This window comes from Sinohyriopsis cumingii, chromosome 19, assembly GCF_028554795.1.
Source record: "Sinohyriopsis cumingii isolate HCF-2022 chromosome 19, ASM2855479v2, whole genome shotgun sequence".
Classification (NCBI taxonomy): domain Eukaryota; kingdom Metazoa; phylum Mollusca; class Bivalvia; order Unionida; family Unionidae; genus Sinohyriopsis; species Sinohyriopsis cumingii.
Window position 1 is genome coordinate 40,801,954 of NC_142979.1, and position 27,981 is coordinate 40,829,934.

At 32.9% G+C, this 27,981-nt stretch overlaps 1 protein-coding gene across 1 annotated transcript in view; it reads left to right on the forward strand.

Moving 5' to 3' along the window:
* The first annotated feature begins 349 nt into the window (after positions 1–349).
* LOC149775554 (uncharacterized) overlaps positions 350–27,981 on the forward strand; it is a 45,225-nt gene continuing 17,593 nt past the window's right edge. Inside the window, exons 1-3 of the mRNA XM_089943605.1 lie at positions 350–683; positions 3,398–3,710; positions 23,203–23,304. Coding sequence (XP_089799731.1) covers positions 497–683; positions 3,398–3,710; positions 23,203–23,304 — 602 coding nt within the window. The 5' untranslated portion in view covers positions 350–496. The remainder of the gene's footprint in view (positions 684–3,397; positions 3,711–23,202; positions 23,305–27,981) is intronic.

Below are 27,981 nucleotides of genomic sequence, written 5' to 3' on the forward strand. Positions count from 1 at the left end.
GTATTTAACGTCATGTTTGATTTTAGTGAAGACGAAGAAAACGGGTTGAAGGAGGGAACTTATGCCCGAACCGTATATTTTTTTAAGTGTGGAAACAACATTAACGGATCCATTACATGATGCCTGATTCCCCCCCCCCCCCCCCCGCCCGAATATGTCAGAAATGAAGCTAGATGGTTTTCCAAGGTGAGAGTAAATCACGTCATCAACACTCAGCACGCCTCATTTGGGCTTCGGCGGACACACCTCCCTTGAGTGATGGATGGACAAACTTGAACCCTGCTGCCAGAATCCACTGGAGTTCGACCAATGAGAGCTCACTTTCACACCTCTACTGCTGAAACCGCTTTCTATCCGTGTGGGGTTTGATTGTCAAGCAGCTTTCCTCTCCCCCTCGTTATCACTTGATTTTGGAGGAAAAAGAAACCGTCTTATTGTATAGTCGAAGCTTTATCAGTAGAGAATAGAGGGGATATAGGAAACCTCTTATATCCCTATGGATGTCAACAACCCTATGTCTGTGCGAGCCAATGCTTTCAGCATCTCTTCGCTTATGTCTGGACAGTTGACGGATGCAGTTTTCGGGGGATTCGGGTTCTCTAGTGTCCCCACGCAGAGAAGTACGGATTGTTATTTTGATTGGGGACAAAGTATGTACGGTCCTGGGATGAAATCAATGGAAGGTAGGAATGGCTGAGCACCTTTCTTCACCATTTTTTTAACACTCGGATTTGTATCATGTGTTTTATGTTCAATCGCCGTCCTGGAAAGATTCGACTGTAGATGTGAGGATGAACATTTCCTGAACGACTAATTAAATGTCTGGGAGGAATGGAATACCTAGAAATTTTGCGATGAAGGAAACGACAACACCAATTGATGTGATAAGAATGTGTTACATAAAATGTGATGACGATATTGCTGAAAGAGCAAGGAGTGACTGGACAAGGAATACCTGACTTAGTATTTAGGTCCACGAAAGGGGCTCTTCGACGAAATCAATCAGATTTTGTTGTTACAGAATGGGCTTTATCCTTTTTTTTTTAAAGGAAATGAAAGTTATTTTATATTTAATGTACATTTTACACTCATTCATACATATATATATATATATATATATATATATATATATATATATATATATATATATATATATATATATATGAACGACCTTATTTAAACCCAAACTTCGTTAATTCATGTTACAATGAAATCGTGCGAAGCGACGATACTGGAGACTGTTTCAAACCATCGTAGTTTTTGTAATTCATCAGTTTTTTTCTGAAATATATTTAGGTATTTGTATATTCCAAAAATTTATTTGACTTCATAGTTTGATGAAGCATTAAAATCGTGCAAAGGAATGCAAACCTTTACTTAAGTCACGATGGGGCATCCTATTCGTCGAGGTGGGACTCGTGAAGTCCAAAACTTTGACATTGTGGGACTCATGAAATCCAAACTTAAATTATTTCGCATAGATGCTTTACAATAGAAGGGTCAATTGCAGAGTTGCTTTGAGAAGAAAAAAAAGTACCTGAAAAAATGCAAATATGACAAGCCTTTGACATAATTTTGGAACGAAATTTCCTTAATTTAATTGGTTGGAATTTATAGTAGTTATTATGTCGGTAAATTTATTAATCCAGCGTTACGTGCTCGTCTTACACGAGTTCATTATATTTTGATTTAACTTTCTTTCGTAGAGATGCCTGACCGTTTTCAAGTTCAAACAATTTCAATACAAAAGTAAATACAGCTATTGTTATTGCTCAGAGATTAGTATTGTTTACCATTCAGGTACCGACTTCCATGTTTCAGGTACTTTCTTCTTTTTTTTAGTGCGATTAGGATTTGTATCAGGAGTGCTTGATTGTATCGTTACTACTTGTATATGGTATGTAATTGACAGCATGAGACAGCATGGGCAAACATCGCATTAAATGCGCGTTAAAACTTCCAATCAAAATTAAATTCTTAATCGCAGAGGTAAACAAGCTTTTTTATATATATCACAGCCATTAATAGAGCAAAATAATCAAATATGTACAGGAATTTATATCGTAAATCATTATTTTAAGATGGTTTATTTTTAGCTTTTAGCGAATGACAGTAGTCCATTTTACATTCCCCAGATTTATCTTGTGTAAACTGATTACCGTAACTTCAACACAAAATGCTTAAAAAGCAAAAACGTGCAACAATGAACCACAAAATTCAAAATTCATTGCATTTTATATAATAATAAAATCTTCATTCAGTAGCTGAAGTTGAGACCAATGATTTTTGCATATGTACACTGAAATTCATCAAGTTTATTTCTAAGCCTCATATTTTTCTTTCGTTTTCAGATTCGCGTGTGGGAAAAAAATATATTTTGTCAGATGGATAAAAACAAATGCATAAAATTTGTTGCATTTCATAAATAAACGCCTTTTAAGTTCTTATCTGATGCACAAACAAATCTAAATTGTAGTTACAAATTAAAGTTTAAAAAACGTATCATTTGCTCTTATTATTATTATTAGTAGTAGTAGTAGTATTAAGATTGTTATTATTGTTCTTGTTGTTGTTAATATTTATTATTATTATTATTATTATTATTATTATTAAATAATTTTTAAGTTAACGTACACAAAACTGCATCAGAACACCAGGGTGCTTCAGTGATTTAAAGAAAAAGAATTCAGAAATACTCACTAGCAAGGATTGGCTACCGTTTGATACATATAGGACAAATACAACAATGAATTACAGCCCTACCGATCCCTCAGTATTTGTCAGTTACATTTTAAAGACATGACAGGACTGACAAATAAAAAGTAAAAAATGATAAAGCATGTTTACACTGAAATAATCAAAAGGGAAATAGTGTGTCTTGGGCAAACTAGACGTTGCATGAATTCCAAATATGAAAAATAAAATAAAACGTTTCACAATTTTTTAACCTTTTAAATAAACCATGTAGTAATTGATTGTGCTGACCTAACCCGAACAGATTACATTTCATATGTCAAACAAAGATAATTGGAACCCTAAACATCATCCGAGTTTGTTCCTGGTTACGAATGAAATCGTTTAAAACGCTGTCATAATACAGTTCTTAGTTAAAGAGTTGGATCAAAAATGTAACTTTGCTTTTCAAAACACTGCCTTCCGTGTAATCAGTGTGTAGTTTATTGTGTAGGTGGGGAATTTTTTATTAAGAGGGATATTTACCATTTGTAGCATGGTTATTCTAGGACCAATCGGTTCATTTTATCCTGTTGTATCTTTTTTTCTGATATGAATAAACTTGATCTCAAACTAAGTAAGAAATCAGAAAACTTGTAAAATGGAAACTTTATATTTGCAGCTCTATATGATATTCATTTGGCTTTTCTTCTCTTTTTTACAGCTTGCCTTCTTAATGCCGGAACTGGAAGACCGTTCTTTGATCCCTCCCGATTTGCGGATTCCTTTCAGGAAAATTTAACTAGAGCAGCCTTATCGGACTCCTTGTTGGAGAGTTCAAAACCGGAAACGGATATTAATTCTAATGACCAAACAAGTGAGTGTAATTCATGTCCGGAAAATGTGAAAACGAACGACGATTCAAAGAAACCTTTGCATCAAAAATTGATAAATGTCACTGCTCAGCTGGAAATGAAATCATTGTGGGATGAATTTGATGAGCTTGGAACAGAAATGATCGTCACCAAGGCTGGAAGGTAATAACTACTAGTACCATACAACTAGTCCTACATGTAATACATAGTACATGTTGATTTTGTTTAGGTGCTACAACATAAATATCAGCGTCAGGTCTTACATGTAGGACTAGTCCTACAACGTAAGGCGTATCACGTGACACTTTTGTTTTGGCAGCACCAAACCATAAATTACATGTTATACGCCTTACATTGTAGAATTGCCATATATGCCATTATTATTATCATTATTATTATTATTATTATTATAAGTGGTTACAGCGTCCGCATCAAATGCGGGAGGTCGCGGGTTCGAACCCCGGCCGAGTCTCACCAAAGGCGCTTAGCATTAAGAGGTTAGTGTTAGGACTGGTCGGCTTGGTATCAGGATAATGTGAGTGGGTGGGACATAATGCTGTATTCTGCAGCATGATGCCCAGTACTACTAGTCATCATTGTAAACTGCCGCACTGGCAAACATCGTAGCGATATGACTGAATATTTTTTTAAAACTACGTTAAAAATCCAAATCACACAGATTCATTATTATTATTATTATTATTATTATTATTATTATTATTGTGTGTGTGTGTGTGTTTTAGATTTTCCTGGGAAATTGCTTTTAGGTAAGCGAGTCAGTTTTTGTAAACACCCTGTTGGCTTTTCTTATACTTTGAAAGTAAACATTGCAATTTGAATATTTTATGTTTGCTGATCAAGAATTATTTTACATGTCCTTTCCTGGAACCTGGAAATTATTCTCATATTTGTAGCAGAAGTGTTCCTCCAAATTATGTTACAGTAGTCAAAATGCGGTTGAATGTAACTTTTGTATTAAAATTAAAAATGTACGTCTGTACTGTAATATAATGAAGGTTTTGATTTTCTTTAGGAGCCAAAGATACGAATTTAGTTTCTTTAAAGTGTAATTTATACCATTAGGCTATTGCAAGCTATTAGCTACAAATATTCCAATAATTATATCTACAAATATTCCAAGAATTATATCTACAAATATTCCAAGAATTATATCTACAGATATTCCAAGAAATCTACCTAAACACGTCATTTTCAGATAAGTGTTATCATACAGAACATGCCGTATATCGGCTTGCAATCTTGCTCGTTTCTGCCATGTAGTTATTTCTTAACAAGACTTTTGTTTTGTCCTTATTGAGGATCATACCATTTTCCTTGCACCATGTTTGAAGTCTGTTGACAGCATTTTATCTTGCACCATATTTGAAGTCTATTGACAGCATTTTATCTTGCAACAACCTCATTAGGAAACAACAAATGCTCTTAAGTTTTCTTGTCGTAAGATTATTCGTTTTATGCAAGGCTTTGACCAATTTTCTTATTGAACACTAATTTGCTTAAAACATATCTTATACTTTATAATCACATTGAAAAAATCTATACTAAAACACCAATAAATAATATTCATGAATAAATGTTTGTTCAGTTAAATTGTCGGATGGGATAATAGTTATTTGAAACATTAATTAGCGCTTCTAGTTACACTAACGTCTTGTTCTTACAAAAGGAAATGCTATAATAAAAAAAGAGAAGGAAGAACGACACGAGTCTCATCTGGGCTTCCTTGTCTGGATTCCTGACCAACAATCTGTTCTTAGCCACCGTTTTTATTTTCAAACATTACTGTTAAAGGCAAATTCAAGTGTGGACTGTCCGTCCTGCTCCATACAATTTCTATATTTTGGGCCGACCATAACTGATGAATTCAGTGTACCCTTCTGAAATTGATTCTAATCTCTGCCCATAATAAAACTGACCGTTCTTAAATTGGCTTTAATCTCATCCAATAGTATAACTAGTATTTACCCAACAAAATAATTGCTAAGAAATAAAATAACATGATATTACAGATTTATTACATGAACAAATAGAAAGGCAATTTAACACCATGACCAGCACGATAGCCATCCTTTTGGTAATACGTTATTCTTTAAGTTGGTGGTAAGAAAGTTTGATTGAAACTTCGAAAAAAAATATATATTAAATTGACTGGGCTTTAGACCTGGCCAGATCCATCCTCTATCGATTCAACGCATTGATTTATTCCAAATAGTCATTGATTATTATTCTGAATCTACTGCCTATTGCCCTCGGCTATTGAACTGCCATGCGAACTGATAACGCATGCATAAGCAGATCGTTCAAGACTGAAATGCAGCCCTGTCATGGCCATTCAAGTCTGAAAAACTGGTCACAGAAATGTTGCGGAGAAGAGTACGCTGGTCTAAGATTCTGAACACGTACGGAGAGAATGGGGTGTGGGTGGGGTCTTGGTTAGTTAAGTTTTAACGGCATTTGTATCACATTACTGGCTTTATAACACCAAGGTGATGGGAGTTAAGAGCCTTTCTGAAAGACACATTGGGTCAACCATTGGAAGGGTATTGAATCCAAGACCCTTGGGTAACAAGTCCAACGTTCGACCAAGTGAGCTACAGCAGCTTCCGAGTGAGAAGGATGACGTGACTGAGATTGCTACAAAATTGATAAATGGATAATTAAAAATTTTACTCAGATAAAAACAATTTTTTAAAATTTCCTGTCATCTAGTACCTCGTACACTTCTTGATGCAAATTTTTTAAAATGCATATTAAGATCTTTATACGAAAACCTCTTGTTTGAAAGTAAATGTATATTGGAGATATTTTTCCGCAAAACGGTCAATTTCAAGAAGTGAATACTACGTCCTTTTGTTTCCCCCCCCCCCCCTTCATTGATAACTTGAATCATGTAGAGAACACTGAAAGGTCTACAGATATTGCATTTAATGTACTTTTTTTATCATTAATGTACCAGTCCATTTCTCCGGTAAAGTCTTAAAATTTTCTAAATAGTAACAGCAGCAGCAGTAGTATCTGGTCTCACTATTTAATCAGTTGGAAAAAAAATACCGGTTAACTGACTGGTCTTTTGGAAATTTAGAAACATTTTCAAGCAATACAGGCCTTAATGGTATGAAGGAAAGTGTGATCATTTTGTACATTTCAATGTATAATATTAACTTCTCAAACAAGACAATCAATTTCACATTGTTTTAATCAGGTAGATTGTCGTTTCCCCCATCTCAAATTAAAGCGTACTACATTATAATACATTTAAAATGGCTCAAAAGGGATGAATGAATGAAAGAATACAAATTTGAAGAAAGAAAAAAAAAACAAGGAAGGAAAAGAAAGACATTTGCTTGAAAGAACACATTCCTATTTTTATTTTATATAAATGTGTTGCAAAACTTTATTATTTGTAATACTTTTCCAGATTGTAGTTGAATGCTTGTCCGAAAGAAACTTAATTGAATACCCGTCCGAAACTTAATTGAATATATGTCCGAAATTTAATTGAATACTTGTCCGAAACTTGGTATATGCACCACTTACTTCAATGTTATTAGTAGGACATATTTGACTGCCGACTTTCAGATCATTGGGTTTCGTCAAGTGGCAACCTGAATCGAAACATTGGCCTCTTGTCACGAGTCGCTTTATTTCAAACCATCCTTCAACACGGTATCTTGTCCGTCAGTAGGACTCCCAAGGGATCTACGATATTACAGCCCTTACCGAAGCGTAATGAGCATGAAATATATAAACAAATTGAGAACTGGTCCCCTGGGTCGTTATCTATCACTAAATGGCCTTTTGCACCCAGTCGCAGTAGGCTTACAGATAAGACCAGGCGTGTAATAGAGAAATGTCACGGCTAATTAAGACGAAAGTGTTACAACACTAGGACTTGGTAAGAGCGCGTGTGAAGTTTCCGACACCGAAGTAATAGGCTGTTTGATTCTTATCTTGATTATGTTACAAAATAAAGCCATATAATATGTTTGTTTTCCATTCAGTCATGACCATGACACACTGACGAATATGAAATAAGACATTTTCAGACCGTACGTTTCTGTTAAAAAATTTCCGTTAAGGTATCGACATGAAACAAGGTATCTATACAATATGCAAGAAAATGTTTCATGTTTTGATTTTATTACACTAGAAAGAAAAACACTGACGATAAACGGTTATCATTCTTCATTAATGCATTATATACAAACATATTATCGAACTTAAGTTATGAATACAAATGTGCAGACAGCGAGGATAATTCTTTTAAATGCATTTCGTATCATTCATCTGCTGGTATGCCCAAATCACTAAAAGTTACACACCATGCCTATTTATTTATTTATTTATTTATTTACATTAAAGAGAGGGGGTGGAGAAGACGAGAGAGAGAGAGAGAGAGAGAGAGAGAGAGAGAGAGAGAGAGAGAGAAAGAGAGAGAAATTTTAATGAAAATTCAAAATAGTTAAATTTTAATAAATGAGCGACGCGATTGTTGCGCAGTAAGTTTCCATATGTCAGTCACAATTAAAAAAAAAATAAAACTTGTCATTTAAATGAATATATTTTCAAGAGATAGTCTGTTACGGCTGCTACTTTCTGCAAAGTGGAGATTGATATCTTCGTCCAAACCATCGCTTTCATTGCCAAGATAACTGTAAAAACTTTTTTAAAGAATCTAATGCTATATTTTCTTAGCCTACTGTTTTTACTTCTCATTTTATTTTTATTTTTTTCTTCAAATATATGTGAATTAAGAAAAAAATGTGTTATCTTGTTCTTGCCACTTCCATTTCTATCTTCTTTTCTTCAAAGTTGAATTATTTTGCTTCCTTCTTTTATACCTTCCCGTCCTCGAATAATAATAATAATAATAATAATAATAATTAATTAATTATTTTCTGCATATTCCCTCATCATCATGACATTAACTTATGCTATGATTATTATTATTATTATTATTATTAATATTATTATTATTATTATTGTTAGTAGTAGTAGTAGTGGTACTACTAGTAGTAGTAGTAGAAGCAGTGTTATTGACTAGCAAATACGTGAATTTTACAAAAGCTGGTTTAACTCTCGACATCGTAGGTTTAGTTAGCTCCAAATTTCTAAATTTTCATTTCTGGTTGATGCCAGATCAGCGCTGTTTGGCTGTTAACATTTTTTATTGTCAGTATTGAAACAATATGAATTGGACACGAGTTGTTCAATCCATTTATGTTCTTTACCAAATGATACAAATTGCTCTCAAGATGAACGTAATTAAGTATAAAAACGTTAACATATTTGACATGCTTCTAAAATTATAAAATGTACAAGAAATATTTTCAAAATATTTGTACATGGTAAATTAAAAATTAAGTATTATTTAATACAAGTTGAAAATTCGAACAACTATGATCATAGGCCAAAATATATGTTTCCCGATACGTGCCGGTTTCGATAATATTCGAAAACATTATTATTATTATTATTATTATTATTATTATTATTATTGGTCTTCTCATCATAAACGATACCATATTAACATAGATATGGAACAGAGAGAGACATAAGTACATGTGCTTGGAATCTAACGTGCTCCATTTTCAAATGTAGGCAAAACAAACTGTATACTCCACCATATTTTCATGTAGACTTTGTGTTCAGACACGTTTTTTTTTCTTTTCTTCTTCTTCTTATTGCCCCCCCCCCCCCCGCACGAATTTGAATGTGAAAGCGGGTTAAGTGCTTTCTTTTATGCCTGAAAATAATTGTAAATTACTTAATTGAGGGTAAATATTGGTGAACGTAGCTCAGGTCGAAGGATAGCTACTCGATTAAATTATGCGCAGAATTTGTTCATCTTAAATTTAGCTGTGTGCGTAATAATGTTAAATAAATCAGTGTGATTACGTTACAGGCGTGAGTTGGATGAGGAGGACAGAATTTGTTGTATCAGCAATGACCTCATTTACATCTGACTTTGCCACAATCTTTAAAGTTAGATTTCTGAGCCGCGTGCCCCGCATTGTCCGTTTTCATAGCATCTTACTAATGTCCCATATTCAGATGTTCGATGATAATTTGCCTCTATATGTGAAGTGCAAGATGCCTGGAAAAGAAAGAAATAAATAAGGAAGGAAAGAATAAAATGAATATACCTAATTGTAATCATAAGAACTCTGATGTATATCACACCGTCATTTTATTTTGGGAACAAAAATACAAATCGCCACAATTATCATGATAGTCCAGAAACGTCTTTATTTTTTTAAAACATTACATTTCCATCTTGCACCATTTATTCTAAGAATTTTACATGGGTTACCTTAGTTTTTGTTATATTTACATATTACATAATTTTATAAACTTTACGGCTTAGATTATCTTGTTGTTCTTCGTGTCCACATTGCTTTGAGATGGTTTATCTTCCTAGTCGCTTCAACTTTGGTTGACAATATTGTGTTGAGATGCCGTTAAACGCTGCACACACACACACAGACACACACATACACATGCTATATATATATATATATATATATATATATATATATATATATATATATATATATATATATATATATATATATATATATATATATATATCGTGTCTTTTTATACATTTTCTCGCAATATTGTACATTCATTAAGAATTTGGTTTTTACTTTTAAAAAAATTATTTTTTATTTTTTATTATTTTTTATTGTATGTCGTTAGAATTTGGCAGCAAACTTTAAGGTGAACAAGTACTTTGTCCTTGTTGTCATTGTTGTAATATTTTCTGCAAAATTATATTTTACAGAAAATATCGATCGACCTTAAATCTGCTTCTTGAACAAAATCACAGATCCGCAGGCGGTAGTTGTATTTTTGTAAATGTTGTACCAAAGATTACTCTTTTTCTCTCTGTCGAGGAGCTATTATTGAAATTTCACATTATGTAATACTAGTAGTTTGACAGTATTTCGTATATTTATATTTTTAGAAGAACAATGCATTAACTTGCATGTTCGAAAGTCTTTTCCGGTAAGTAGAATTATTCGGCTTGCTCGGTGTTCGCGTATAGCATCACGTAAAATTATTATTTTCAGTATTATTCCAAATGACCGGAAATAAAACCTATACAATCCTGAAAAGAAAGGTCATCCTGCTGCTTTATAAGATCCGCATTTCTTTACAAAAAAAAAAAAAACAAAAAAAAAAAAAAAAAAACAGTAGTGCAAAATGAGGATTATATTTTGTTGTTAACCTTAATGTACGATTATATTTATTGTTGACCTCAGTAGAGTGCAGTATAAGGATATTTGTTCTTGACATTATTAAGAATGCAATATACGGATTATCTTTATCTTTGTCGTTTACCTCAGTATTTTTGCTTTTCAAGCAAATTTGATGTTGACCTCTAAGGAACTAGGTGGAAACTACAGAATGAATCACCACGTCAAATGCACAAAAGGGCCACATACGATAAATTGGTTCACAGACGGGAATTGTATCGATAGAAACAAGTATGGACGGGTTCCATACGGATAATTATCGTGCATGTCTGAAAACGGTTTCCTTATGTTCAATATTTCGAATTTTTTTAATCGATTGGAAATATATGTGCATTTTTAAACCACATTTGTTACACCATATTTCGTTTTAAAATTATTCATTAAAATACAAACATAAAAACAGTGAAATCGTGAAAAATGCTTGGTAGTTAATGATTTCTATTTCATCGATACAAACAGTTGGTACGGTATATGGCCGCCTTAATGGCACACATAGCTAAAAATTAAAAAATACCAATAAAAAAAAAACAAGTAGATTAAAGTGCTGATATAGAGAGTATACGTTCATCTTTGGTCGTCATAAATACTGGTGTTATTAATCAGGTCAACAATAAGAAGACGACACAAATCTGCTTCAACAATTCATGGAGTGTGTTTGTCGACAATATAAAACACAAAACTTGTGTTGCGAACCTGGCAGTCCTGACTAATTCAGTTCACCTTCTATTTTATGTCTTTGCATTTGAGTTATTGGTTTTATATCTGTGTATTTGAGTGATTGATATGAAAGGGATCAAGCGCTATCAATCGCAAGTCTGAGCATCTGAAATTTAGTACGGGTTTTTATTGAATTATCCACGTAAAATACGTGGATTTAGAGCTACGATAGAACGATGCACAAACTGAAAAATTGAGGCAATGTGAAAGTGTGAACTACACCATTAATAAGACAATACGTAAATGACGAAAGAAAAAACCAAACCAGGAGAGCGTATTCAACAACATTTGATAAATGGAGTGAAAAGCAATTTGACTGTATTCATGTTCTTATTTGTGGCATTATTTAGTAACTTGATTTCATTCTGTAATTAAACTCTAGACAAAACTCGATTGTTCTAATCTTTAATGAAGGGATGTCAGTGGAATCCGATGCAACTCCTGCAAGATGTAAAGGAGAGATAATTAATTAAGTTAATAATCAATAAACAGACTTCGAGATGAAGGGCAGATAGCTTTCACTGATAGGTACCTTTGGGAGTTAAGGTCAATAGATAAAAATCTGCGCGTACAGATTGATATGGAGTGGTTATTTTCAATGTCAGAAGTGGCCAGCTGACTGCTTTGTTTCTAGGTTGGTGTATTTTAAGGACACAGAGGTGTGTGCGGACAATGTCCACCATTATATCATATTCAAGGCAAACAACGAGAACTGAAAAAGTTAAACAGCTTAAGGAACACTATTTTTTAAATCTATTTTTTGTGTAGTAGGATGTAATATATAGGAGATAATGTACGAGTACTTATTTTAAACAAAATGTACGAATCTCGTTTAGTAATAGATATTATTCGAAAATTTTGGTAAGAAGATTTTAATCATGCATAAATGCAACCCATAAACTTTATTTGAAATAAGCCAAAATTAAAGATTCTATTTACCATTTTAGCATACATAAAAAAAACATTTAGCGACAACAAAACAACGTTTGCGCAAGAAAATAACAAAATTGTGAAATGAATGACTTTAAAATATATTCAGACTTCTCGAACATTACGCCTTCGCCATACATGTCCTTAGAACATTATGTAATTTGTGACTTCGTGCTAAATTATTATACGTGTGTAATATGGGCACAATATGATACGAGGTTTTTAACTTAAGTATAACAGAATTCGCGTCATAATTATTATAAACCTCTCCAAACAGTGACTGAATTTTGATGAGTAACCGTTATTTTGTAAAATCTCAGAGGGAAAGGTCTATAAAGCCTGATGTGTAACTGCTATATAAGATCTCAAAGTGACCTGACTTTTGATGAATAACCCTTATATAAGATCTCAGATGGACAAGTGTCTGAATTTTGATGGGTAACTGTTATATAAGTTCTCAGAGGGACACGTATTTGAATTTTGATGAGTAATTGTTATATAAGATCTAAGATGGACACGTGTCTGAATTTTGATTGCTAACTTATATAAGATCTCAAGGACAAGTGTCTGAAGTTTGATTAGTAACTGTTTGCATGCGTCACAGTAATACTGTACTAGTCTTCACTGCTACGTGACCCATTTTATAACGTCATTTCCTGTAATCTCGATGAATTTTACGTATGCATCCTTTTGTGTTATTGCACATTTCTCTTTTTATACTTATGTCACCTCCTCCTCCGTAAAGTACTTATTTGTTCACGTTTGTAAAAGTAACAATGAAATTTATACTAGTGTACCTTTTCTTAATATTATGGTTAGTACTATTAGCATGTGATGTATAATTACAGCAGAGACCTGTCCTCGTTAACTCTGTCTCTGAGTCAAGTTGAACAAGACAGCCGATGTTAAAAATGTCAGTATGCTTAAATAACAGGTCGGCATGTAAAATGTTGGACTTAGTTGAAAATGCTAATAAATTTGGATAATATATCGGTTTGTAAAATTTTGGACATTATCGGAAATGAATTGAGTTACTTTGATATTGTCACAATGAGGTCAACCCATTTGTATTCAGGTGTGGCTTGTGATGATTTAAATAGACGGTTTTTAAATACATGAAAACAAGAGTAATCATAGTGGAAGCTTTACAAACTAGATCTCATAGAAAATGCCCCACCCACCCCACCCGACCCCACCCCCTGCCAATCTTTCCCATACTGATTTCAAATATAAAATATTGAAGTATTATGTACTAAACCATACAAACTCTAGTTGATTTACCGTCCTGAGCACGTCATATGAAAATATGTTTTGGGGAGTGTGTAAACATTTTTACCGAGCATGCCCCTATTTTATCATTCAATACAATAAGCATATGCTTGCTAGAATGGCGGGTAGGTTGGGGTGGGAGAAAGTCGGTTACTTCCCCTGAATCCATATGTAGCGCCATCAGAACAGTAATCGTTCCAAGCGTACAAAGTCAAAAATCAGAAACAATCTTTAAAAAATGTTATGAACACGACAAAAGTCTAAACAGTTATATATATATAAAAGAAATACTGATAACCTTCTATTCAGTTATAGGGAACATTAGAAACTAACTTATCGCCCTGTTGAAGGTAACTTCTATTTATATCACAGATGATGGATCGTGAAACTAAGTAGTCCTCTATGGTTCATGTAGAAGGTTAATAGTTATATCTACCTTCTATTTCATACACTTCCAAATAACACAACCGTAGACTTGAGGTCCTAAATATCACTGATCATGACGATCTCGATAATAAGATATAAAAGTTCTTTATCATTAAGTTTCGTCATAATTAAATCTTTCTCATTAAAATGACAGTCTTGTCATCAATTTAAAAAAGCAACTGCTGTTTAAATTCATTTTAGAACACAAACAGGTGACACGAATAAGCCCTGCATATAACATAGACCTTTCTATGGAGGAACAATCATGAAATCTCATATTTTAATCATTCATATTTACACACACACACACACACACACACACACACACACATATATATATATATATATATATATATATATTTGCTTAGTATAATTACACCAAGTTCATCATTGTAGTAGAGTTTCCCTGTATATTTTTATTTATTAACTTCTTTTGTTCCTAGTTCTTAATTCAAAAAGGTTAGTATGCGTTACGTATAGAAGGGTCATAACTTGAACATTTAAAAAAAATCTTGGGAGAAGTTATTGAAAAGGGCAAGTGCCTGTCTACTTCATTAGCAAAGTACACGTATGAATTCTATCTAGGTTTGAAATTAGACCATACATTTGAAATTCGACCCTACGTATTGTTTATCGCTTCCAATGCCAACATTTTCATTGTGTCTACTTTTTCTACCATCTTACAAGGAAATTCATATTATTCATCTGACGATTCACATTCTTTATTCCAAAGATAAATTGTGTTGGTCAGCAAAAAGCATCAATTGTTATGGAAGTTTCTTCATGTTGCATCACTTATTCATTTTTACCTTGAACATTTCATACTTTCTCTTATCTTCAGACAAGTGCAAGCAATGAATCAATGTCATCAGTTATTTAAACTTCCTGCTAATTGAAACTTCTTTTTTTGTTTGCTTTCCTCGAGTTCTCTCCACAGTTCTAGTGATAAGATTTCTTTGTTTCACGAAAACGACCACACGTATCTTTTGCGCTCTCAATGCATTGCTTTCTTTCTACGGCTTTCAATTTAAGTGTAAAACTGTTCCAGTGCACATCATAACTGGTATATTCTATTTACATCATGACTTGTATAGTGTATTTACATCATGACTTGTTTATTATATTTACGTCATGACCGGTATAATATATTTACGTCATGACTGGTATATTATATTTACGTCATGACCGGTATAATATATTTACGTCATGACTGGTATATCACATTTACATTGTGACTGGTATATCGTAGTTACATCATGACTTGTCTATTGTATTTGCATCATGACTATATTATATTTACATCATGACTGGTCTATTGTATTTACATCATGACTTTATATTATATTTACATCATGACTGGTATATCGTATTTACATCATGACTTTATATTATATTTACATCATGACTTTATATTATATCTACATCATGACTGGTATATCGTATTTACATCATGACAGGTATAATATATTTACATCATGACTTAATATTATATTTACATCGTGACTGGTACATTGTATTTGCATCATGACTTTATATTATATTTACATCGTGACTGGTACATTGTATTTATATCATGACTTTATATTATATTTACATCATGACTTTATATTATATTTACATCATGACTTTATATTATATTTACATCATGACTTTATATTATATTTACATCATGACTTTATATTATATTTACATCATGACTTTATATTATATTTACATCATGACTTTATATTATATTTACATCATGGCTATATTTTTCAATTTACATCATGACTTTATGTTATATTTACATCATGACTTTATATTATATTTACATCATGACTGGTACATTGTATTTACATCATGACTGGTATATTGTATTTACATCATGACTTGTATATTGTATTTACATCATGACTTGTATATTGTATTTACATCTTGACTATACTATATTTACATCATGACTTATATTATATTTTATATTTCCATCGTGACAGGCTGCTGGTATATTCTATTTACATTATGACTGGTATATTATATTTACATCATGACTTGTATAATATATTTACATCATGACTGGTATAATATATTTACATCATGACTTTATATTATATTTACATCATGACTTGTATAATATATTTACATCATGACTTGTATAATATATTTACATCATGACTGGTATAATATATTTACATCATGACTGGTATAATATATTTACATCATGACTTGTATAATATATTTACATCATGACTGGTACATTGTATTTACATCATGACTTTATGTTATATTTACATCGTGACTGGTACATTGCATTTATATCATGACTTTATATTATATTTACATCATGACTTTATATTATATTTACATCATGACTTTATATTATATTTACATCATGACTTTATATTATATTTACATCATGACTTTATATTATATTTACATCATGGCTATATTTTTCAATTTACATCATGACTTTGTTATATTTACATCATGAATGATGTATTGTATTTACATCATGACTTTATATTATATTTACATCATGACTGGTACATTGTATTTACATCATGACTGGTATATTCTATTTACATCATGACTTGTATAATATATTTACATCATGACTTGTATAATATATTTACATCATGACTGGTATAATATATTTACATCATGACTGGTATAATATATTTACATCATGACATATACTGTATTTACATCATGAGTTGCATATTATATTTAGCTTTTTGTCTTTTTTCTCTCTTCGCAGAAAGCAATTTAAAAAAATCTCTAAGAGTTACATAAGCTTTCTAATAGGTGTTGGTCAGTCATTAATATTATGCCGTGATTGCAATAGTTATGAAACATACATTTGCCAGACACAACCCCTCTCCCACTTTTTGAAAAGTGTATGAACCATACCATCTGAGCCAATCATAATAGAAATACCGAAATGAATGAAGCAGTAATTTGAAACATAATTTGACTGAGCATCTGGAAAACGTGATAGATTGCAATTTTATAACGAATTCCCAATACATGTACATTTATTTCAGCAAGATTTACTATACACGGGAAATATTTATTGTTAAAAATGGTAACTGTATTATTTAAAAGTAATTGTTGCTGAAATTTATGTTTTCAGGCAGTATATGGGCATTGTTTCTCTCATTTGATTGAGCTTTTCATACAGTGAGTTAACTTTTTTCCTGTTTTCTGTTGCTTGGCATTTCTCTATTAATTTCTATCATGGTGTTACACCTACGGTTTGACACGATGACGTTACAACTTGACACGTTTATACAAACATCGGAAAACAGTTGCCTTCATTGAATTGCGTAGGTTGTACTGAATCTGCAAAGGTGCCCGGCTACAGACAACTTCGGTACGTAAAGTATTTTATTTCATGTTTCCCGTACGAGATTTCTTTTTCATTGAAAGGCATTATATCATGTGACATGTGCTATTTCTTCATACCGGATGACGATTCTTCGCATCGCATGCTCTTTGCGTAAATGACTTTTACGTGAAATTTACACTACGTTATAACATCATGCAGAACAAACAGCATTTTCGCAATTTTAAGGCAAATCAGTTTGCATTTATTTTAAATAATTAAACAATTGTGTGGATTCTTTTTCTTAGGTAAAAATCGGGTTTTCTAGTTCATAAAAATCAATATATACATCAACAAAGGTAAAATGTTTTTCAGAGGCAAAAAGTCTTTAATAAATTTTAAAACATTTAATTTTCTACTATATATTTCACTCAGAGGAATTAGCTAGAAGATGGTGTTTTTTCAAAGTATGTAAATATGAAGGTTCATGATTCTTAGAACTATGATCTATCTGTTACACAAAAAGACTTGAATCAGTTATGTAACGGTGTTTTAAGTTCTGCAATTTAAACAACGGGTCATAATGTAATGCTCACGTCGTAATGTGGTGTTTTATACATATTATGCTGTTACTATTAGTCTGTGTATGAGTACGATGAAAGGTTTTCAAATATAAATTTATTTTAATTAATTTGGTCAGGTTTCAAATAAAATTTTATCTTAATTAAATTAATTTGGTCAAAGTATACAGTGTTAAAACCAGCAACTACAAGTTTGAGCCGCATTTTTATATAAATGAAATACAAAACGACGCCGACGACAATGATGATGATCATTTAGGATTGTATTCGATAAAGCGAATTTGAACGACTATAAATCAGGTGTCATTAAAATGACACTTCGGTTTCTAAATACGAAGCCTTATTAGCACCAAATAAAATAGTGATTTCTTCTCTTTTTAACCTTCGAGCCAGTTTTTTCTTTATATTTATTTCATCCCTTTTACTTTTCTGTCTGTCAAATATTTTTCTGTCGTTTTCAGCTCATGGATCGCTCCAATCTTTGCAGACTTCATTATTTTAACCCCAACACCAATGATTTATTTCCCTTCCTAATTTTAACCCCAAAACCAATGACTTATTTCCCTTCATTATTTTAAACCCAAAACCAATGACTTAGTTCCCTTCATTATTTTAACACCCAAACCAAGGACTTATTTCTCTTCATTATTTTAGCTAAAAAGCCAATGACGTATTTTCACCATAACTCGAAAACCAATGGCATTTTTCTTTTTATTATTCTAATTCAAAACCAATGACTTTTTTCCCTTTAATTATTTGTACAAAAAAAAAACTGTTTTATTTCCCTATTCCAGATTTGTGGAACCTTGGTACGATTTTAATAGTTGGGGTCTTTCTCTTATTCTTAGGTAACAAGCTGGCTAACTTAATTTGATTTTATGTATAGTACATGCATCAAAGTTTCAGATATTTTCTAATTTCTCTTATTGACTGTTCCACCGACACGCACGTTTCGAGTTTCGTCTAAACACGTAAATTGATTTCTTTACATTTTCCGGTTACAGTCTGCTGTGGTATTTTTGTACTACAGTTTTCTACAGTTCCAATCTCTAAACTTCAATATCCCGATCACAGTCTTGTTTCCAGTAGGTGAAAACGTTCGGTTAACTCTGACCATATTCCAATCCCATGTCAGAATTTAACCCCAGGTTTTCTTTTCGTTTTACCCGAAATAAAATTTACAGAATATTGGGAATATACGCTGCTATACAATTATGTGACACGTATATCTCGAAATACGAAAACAGCGCAATGTAATGATTTTGTATTCTGTCAGAATCCAATGATCTTTAACGACAAATGCCGAACCATTTTTTCCTCTTATATCAGGGAGCGGATGACGGTGGAAACCTCTAGATAGTAACGTAAACTTCACAAGTGGATAAATCCGGTCAGGGAGTGAGATAACATTTTTTTTTTAAAAATCCTTTGAACATCTGTATCGAATGTCAAGTCAATCGTGTAAGCTTAAATGGGTTGTAATACATGTTTGTAAGAAGTAAAACTCCATACTTACTCTTGTATTGATTGTTCTCTACCTGTTTATCTGAGAAAGGCGACTATTTATCTATATAATTCGTTCTCATATCGGTATCAGTTTGCCTTGTTCTGATTTCAGAAAGTGCTAAAAAGGTCAAGCATACAACTTTTACTAATTTCCAAATTAATCGTACGTGTACATATCCAAATTAATGGTATACGTACATATCCAAATTAATCGTAAACGTGCATATCTAAGTTAATCGTATACATACATATCCAAAATTAATCATATACGTACATATCCAAAAATAATCATATACGTACATACCTAAATTAATGGCATACGTACATATCTAAATTAATGGTATACGTATAGATCCAAATGAATCGTATTCGTACATGTCAAAAATTAATCATATACGTTCATATCTAAATGAATGGTATACGTACATATCCAAATTAACGGTATACGTATATATCCAAATTAATAGTTTACGCATACATCCAAATTAAGCTTATGCGTACATATCCAAATTAATGATATACGTTATATATATATATATATATATATATATATATATATATATATATATATATATATATATATATATATATATATATATATATATATATAAATCGTACATGTACATATCCTGATTTTCATGTATTTACTACCATTGTATTTACTGTTATATTTATTATCATTAATTTAATATTCCTTCTTTTTGTGTTGCTACATTTACCATTGCTGCATTTACAATTACTACATTTACTATTACAGTTTCCATTTGAAATATATGTTACATCGGTGGGAGAGACAGACAGACAGAGAACGACAATATTGCATTGGTATATTGCTCTTTAGTAATCGACAACGTTGGAATTTGCTTGTCCTGAAATACGGAAGAGAAATGTAAAACAAACAAATATCACAAGTTTTTAAAAGACTAAAATGTATATGCACAAAATTAATTGAAGTTGTTAAGACAGGAAACGATTCTAATTTCGTTGTTACTAGAGCGGCAATTACTAACGAGAAATGTTAACTTTTTGCCTTCCATTCGATTAAGACACTCACCCGAAAGTGTAAATCGTTTACATAAGTTGATTGAATTGCTGCACACACGGGGCAATAATTTACGATGCCGGTTAAATTGGCCAATCAGCGTTCAGCATCTTGAGATGTTGAACTTTTGCGGTCATGCACCACCATATACTTGGTATTCTTGGATATGTTGTTCCAACTTGAATGAAAAGAAGAAAAGCAGCAGCCAGGAATTCCGTAGTCCCCACTCGTAAATGAACCACTTATCTGAGCCTATACGAAACGTCATATTACTTCCATGCCCTCACTCCCAATTCCACCCTTATCAACACACACAGACACGCACACACCAACTCTACGCCCACAAAAAAACAACGAAATTTTAAAATCCCCAGTGTTGACCCTTCTTGTTTGCTTGTGTCATTGGGTCCATAACCGATGTCGGCTCCGTCCTGCGTTTTCCAAGTACGGTATAATAGTAAATACACCGTAAGAGACGTAATTGTTCTTACCATTACCTCGATAATTACATGAAGCTAAACAGTCATAAATTCAAGTGGCACTAGCAGACCTTCTATAATTGACTGTGAAACTGATACTGATTTAATTTGTAGTAGGAGGGGGAGAAGGCCATTAAATCGCAATACAGGCTTTGCCCTCCGTGCTTAGTTTGACACGAACATGCCTGCCCGATAGGTGGCGCCCCTCTGGGGGTACTTGATATGATAACTGCTATCGGCGTTTCACTCGATGACGCCCATATCTAGCTAAAATCTTTTGAAGACTTCATTATTTTAACTGAAACCCCAATGGCGTATTTCTATAAATTGAAAGTAAATGCTAACTCTTGCAGTTACAGAAAAGTAATCAAAGTGTATGTTTGAAGATCCAACACGCAATCATATCCTTAGGGAATGAGAAACGGCGGATCAGTCTGTCCCATGACCTCAACAATCGTTTCATATCTTTCACCCATGCCCAGCTTTTCGGACGTGATTGATGATTTTGGTAATTTTGTCAAGCGTCTTCTAAGCATAGTTTTAAAAAAAAAACTTTGAGACAAAACTTTGGTATAATCCGCTAATTGTATTTTCAGTATAAAATTATTACCAGTGTTTGCTATATCGAAGATACATAAAATATAACCGTAGTAATTATTGCTGGTGTATTGGTATTTGCCATGTTGAAAATATATAAAACAGAACCCATGTTCTACGAAAACTATTTATCCCGTACGTTTCTGCTATCGGATTCTGTACAAGCTGTATGCATAAATAAGATATACTGTAATTTGAGCCATATCATATGTTTGCCTTCTATTTGATCTCATATTTTTTTAATACATCTTTTCTTGGCGGTTTATAGTGAAGTCTAGCACTGGGGCACCATGCAGCAGACATGTAGCATGATGTCCCACCGAGTCACATTATCCTGACACCAGGCCGACCAGTCCTAACACTAACCTCTTAATGCTGCGCGCCTAGCGAGGAAACTGTTAGTACCATTTTTGTAAGTCTTTGGTATGACTCGGCCGGGATTCGAACCCACGACCTCCCGCTTCCGAGGCGGACGCTCTAACCACTAGGCCATTGTAGCGTTTTAATGTATTCTGAAACGTAATTTATCAGAACGGACCTCAAATAATAATAATAATAATAATAATAATATACTTGGGCAACCACGTTTGTTTATTTACGCTAAACTTCTGTTACTATTACAAGTGGTTCTAATAATATTAACACTAATTTTTCCAACTACTAATCTACTAATATCGTTGCCACTACTACTGATACAACAATTACAACTGCAACTCGTGCAATATCAACCAAAAAACTACGACTTTGCTACCACTGCTAGCACTACTGTTGCTACCACTAATAATTATGCTACTTCTCGTCTAATAATATTGTTGTCATTACTACTGCTACAGGTACTACAACAGCTAATATAACACCAACAATTGCTACTACTAACACGCTACTTTACTGGTGTCAGTTAATGTAACTTTTAATACTAACGATACGTTGCTGTTAGTGTTTTGCTCTTAAAACTACTTGTATTACTACTACTATTACTAATGACAATCCTGCTACTACTCGTCTAATGATATTATTGCAACTACTGCTAATGTTACCGTTACTACTCGTCTAATTATATTATTGCCACTACTGCTAATGTTACCGTTACTACTCGTCTAACGATATTGTTGTTACTACTGCCAATGTTACCGTTACTACTCGTCTATATTATTGCCACTACTGCTAATGTTACCGTTACTACTCGTCTATTAATAATGTTATCACTACTACTGCTAATGTTACTGCTACTACAACAATTAGAATTGCTACAACGGTTACATTGTTATGCTAATAACAGTGAGAAAAACATAAAGTGAAACAATATATACAGCCGTCTCTACTTTCAAATTATTGCCACTGTAGCACGAAAACCCTAATAGTACGAAAATGCAATACCAGTATCAATATAAGCAATTTCAACGCTATCACTGCTAACAATACCACCACAATTGCTAACAATACCACCACTACCACTGCTAACAATACCACCACCATCGAACTGCTACTAATACTACTACTGTGCCGTTTTATTTATGTTTCAGACGAATGTTCCCCACATTTCAGGTCCGGTTATATGGGTTGGACCCCATGGCAGACTATATGCTAATGATGGATTTTGTTCCATGTGATGACAAAAGATACAGGTAGGATGAGCAATATTTTATAATTTGGAATAACAGAAAAAGGAACTTTAAAATGTATCTTTCTGATACTGAAAAAAAGAAACGTTTTTAAATTTTTTTGTTATTAAAAATCATAAATGCTGACATTTTATAATACAAAAGCAGTTGCAGTTTCTTATAGAAAAAATTGCAGTTTGAAACCAAGACTAAAATGTATGCTTTTGCTCCGCCCCTGTTTCTAAGTTTGATAGTATAAATTGTATTAAATAAAATTACATACCTCATTGCAATTGTACATTTAGAGAAGAAAAAAAATTTTTCCCCAAATTATTATAATTTTCTTAAAGACAATTACATAGAGTGGTAAAATAAAGACACGACAGGAATTGCACTAATCCAACATATTAGGTCTAAGTAAGAAAGCTTTTATCTGCAAGACATTATGTCTATGCAATAAAACCTTTAGCAGAAAGACATTGTGTGCATGTAATAAAGCTTTTACCTTCTAGACATTGTCTATGTGAAAGCTATTAGCTGCAAGAAATTAATGTCTTGTAAAAAAACAACCCTCTAGCAGCAAGACCTTGTGTCTACATAAGAAAGCGTTTAGCTGCAAGATATTATGTCTATATATGAAAACCTTTAGCTGCAAAACATTCTATGTAAGAAAGCAAGAAAACCTTTAGCAGTAAGACATGTCTATGTAAGAAAGCTTTTAGCAGCAAGACAAAGTCTGTGTTAGAAAGCGTTCATCATCAATATATTCTGATGTAAGAATGTCTATGTAAGAAAGCATTAATCATCAATATATTTTTGATGTAAAATGTCTATGTAAGAAAGCGTTTATCATCAATATATTTTTGATGTAAGAATGTATTTGTAAGAAAGTGTTTATCATCAATATATTTTTGATGTAAGAATGTATTTGTAAGAAAGTGTTTGTCATCAATATATTTTTGGTGTAAGACTGTCTATGTAAGAAAGCCTTTTGCATCAATATATTTTTGGTGTAAGAATGTCTATGTAAGAAAGCGTTTTGCATCAATATATTTTTGGTGTAAGAATGTCTATATGTAAGAAAGCGTTTTGCATCAATTATATTGTTTTAAGAATGTATATGTAAGAGAACGTTTAGCTTCAAGACATTGTGTAAGAAAGTTGTTAGCAGCAAGACGTTATCCCTAGGATGTAAGAAACTTGTCAGCAAGGCATTATGTCTATGTAAGAAAGCGTTTAGCAGCAAGGCGGCAGGTTTGCTTGTTTCTTTTTTTCGTGTGGTTCATAGTATTTAGCAACTATATCACTATGCATATTCAGTTTTCTAGTAAAGTTAGACGTAATATGCTTTTTATTCTAATTTTAAAAGGGTATGGACATTCCAAACCAAAATGATATTTATCTTCAAAAAATGTTACATAACCTATACTCTATGTTCTAAATGTCTATGAATATTCCACCTGATTGTCTCAGTATCGATATATAGAAACCCATTGCACTGCCAACATAAAAACGAATCCCCTTCTCTTATTCATAATCAAAGTTAACAACACATCTGAACAATAAATTAGAGGTTTAACCATTTTTCTGTTTACAGCGTCAGAACAAATATTTAAGTGTGTGTGTGTGTGTGTGTGTGTGTGTGTGTGTGCGTGTGTGTGTGTTTGGAACTAATGAACTAGGCAAAGAATGAGTAAAGTACAGAATACATCGTAATGATCAGCTTTGTTGCTGGAATAGTCTAAACAAACAAAAAATAGATACAAATATAATGGGCTAACGGGGAATATACGTGTTATCTGTACACATGACCACGTGCTTTAGCTTCCACGTTAGTCTGAATATCTAAATAACATTAAAAATGAAAACAATACTATATGTAAAACGCCTGTTGTAAAATCGGTTGCTCTGAATATCTAAATAACATCAAGAATGAAAACAATACTAAACGTAAAACTTCTGTTGTAAAATGAGTTGTCTGAATATATAAATAACATTAAGAATGAAAGCAATACTATATGTAAAACTCCTGCTGTAAAATGAGTTGTCTGAATATCTAAATAACATTAAGAATGAAAACAATACTGCATGTAAAACGGCTGTTGTAAAATGAGTTGTCTGAATATCTAAATAACATTAAGAATGAAAACAATACTGCATGTAAGACGCCTGTTGTAAAATGGGCTGTTCTGCATAATGTGTTCAGTAATTAAAGATCAAGAGACGATTTTGCTTTACCTGCTTCACACGTGCCAGATGAGGTACATTTTTTAACCTGCTCCACACGTGCCAGATGAGCTACATTTTCTTTTACCTGCGTCACGCGTGCAAGATGGAGTTTGTTTTATTTTATCAGTTAGGTATGTAGCTCCACTTGTACGGTTGACTCGTTTTGACTCTTGCTATCTTCACAGGCCGCTTCTAACTGATAATCGGGTAAAGCTGCGTCAAAATCTGACCGTACTATGATGCATGCTTGACTCATTGGCTACATTAATTGTTTACTGAGTAGACCGGACATGTTATGAATATTTAACTGGAAGGTTAAACCGATAGGTTGTTTTGTTTAAGTTGGACCGCTATATTCGTGTTTGTTCTACTTTGTATAAATAAAGGAAGATTGATTTTGTTTTATTGGTTTTAACGGCACTTTTAAGCACACTTTTGGCCAAGGAAATGGGAAGTCAGTGCCTTTACTAAATACACACCCGCGACTATTTGATTATGAAACGGAGCTATTGCGCTTTCCTAAACAAAGGAAGAATAGAAGTTAATGATAACAAAAGGAACACAAATCATCTCTCTGTATGCGTCCTTGTCGAAATTTCAATTATCCCATTTCAAAAATGAACACTGAATAAAACGAACCTGAAAACAAGCCATGGTCTGTACAAAAGTGAGATCTGGCTAAATCTAAATTTAGAACATTTAAGGCCATTGTTAATAGGCGTTTCAATCGAAAGCCAACGTTATGTTTCAATCGGTGACCAAGGTCTTGATCAGATCGAAAACCAGGGTCATATTTCAATATGACAAGTATAATGTCCATAATGCTTTTGGAATAATTATTTATTTCTATATTTGGTCAACGCTTCAATTTAAACGCAAAGAGATCTTGGAGAATGTTGCAAATGTTGATATTATATAAAGGACACCCTCACCTTACGCACTTCCAAGCAGTATGAGTTTTCATTTCAGACAAATGTAATAGGGAAGATTAGTATCATATGTTATAAAACGTTTGGTGTCATTTGTTATAAAACGTTTGGTGTCATTTGTATTAAACAATTTCGAGTTTGTTAATAACACGTTTGGTGTCATTTGTAGTTAGCAGTTTGGTGTGATTTGTAATAAACAGATTGGTGTCTTTTGTGTACAATTGTTTAAAAACTACAAGAAATAATATTCTGAATGATCCGGGCAATTCTAAATGTCAAATTTTGCTAAATGTAGAATAGACAACATTTTTGTTAGTAGAAACTTGAATAAGTAATGAGTGTGATATGTCTATATAGCCAATAGCATATCTATATCTTCAAGAAAGTAAAATATATATTTTATCGAACCCTTGACCAAATATAGACGAAAACCCTTTTGCTTCCTAAATTATTCATTTTGGGAGTTGTTAGGGGCAAGCATATGCATAACACAATACAGCTGTGGTATCCTGGTCGATCTATGTAATTAGTTTTGCGATATTAAAGTATGCAAAAACACCTTGTAACGCCACATATGACACCATGTAGAATATTGTGTGTGTGTGTGTGTGAGAGAGAGAGAGAGACAGACAAACAGACAGACAGACAGACAGAGAGATATAGAGACAGACATACAGCCAGACAGAGAGAGATGTTCTACTGAATATGTGTTTTCTATCACTTCACGTTTGTTAAATTCCCAGGTCCATCATAGTTATATTATCTTGCCTGGTTCACAGGGCTGGATTAAGGTAATGAGCGTCTAGGGTTAGTAGGTTTTTATGTATTACGTTTTCGAAATTTGAGGGCCTCTAGACTTATTAGCCCGTGGTGGAGGACTTACGAAATTTGATGGCCTCTGTACTTGGTAGCCTGTGGTGGAAGACATACGAAATTTGATGGCCTCTGTACTTGGTAGCCTGTGGTGGAAGACATACGAAATTTGATGGCCTCTGTACTTGGTAGCCTGTGGTGGAAGACATACGAAATCTGATGGCCTCTAGCCTAATTAGCCTGTGGTGGAGGACCTACGAAATTTGAGGGCCTCTAGCCTTATTAACCTGTGAGTTAATCCGGCCCTGCAGATTCTATTTTACTTGAGCTAAGGCGGTCTGGTTCTTTTGATTGAGACAAGGCGGTCTTATTCTATTTGAGACAAGACAGTTGTGTTATATTTCCTTGAGACAAGGCAGCCTTATTCTATTTACTTGGAATAAGGTAGTCTGGTTCTATTCACTCAAGACAAGGCAGTGGACATAAGGTCTGTACAGAAAAACGAAGGTCAATATAACTGACTAGGGAACTCAACAGGTTTAATCAGAATACATCTATTTGCTGCCCTTTCTTTTTACTATAAAACTTGCACAACGTTACTAAGTAAATAACGCCGTGTTAAATGAAACTACTGAATTGTAATCTCGTATGACTAAACAATTTGTATAATATTACTATGTACAGTAGTACATCTAATTTAATGGAACTACTCCATTAAAATCCTATATGA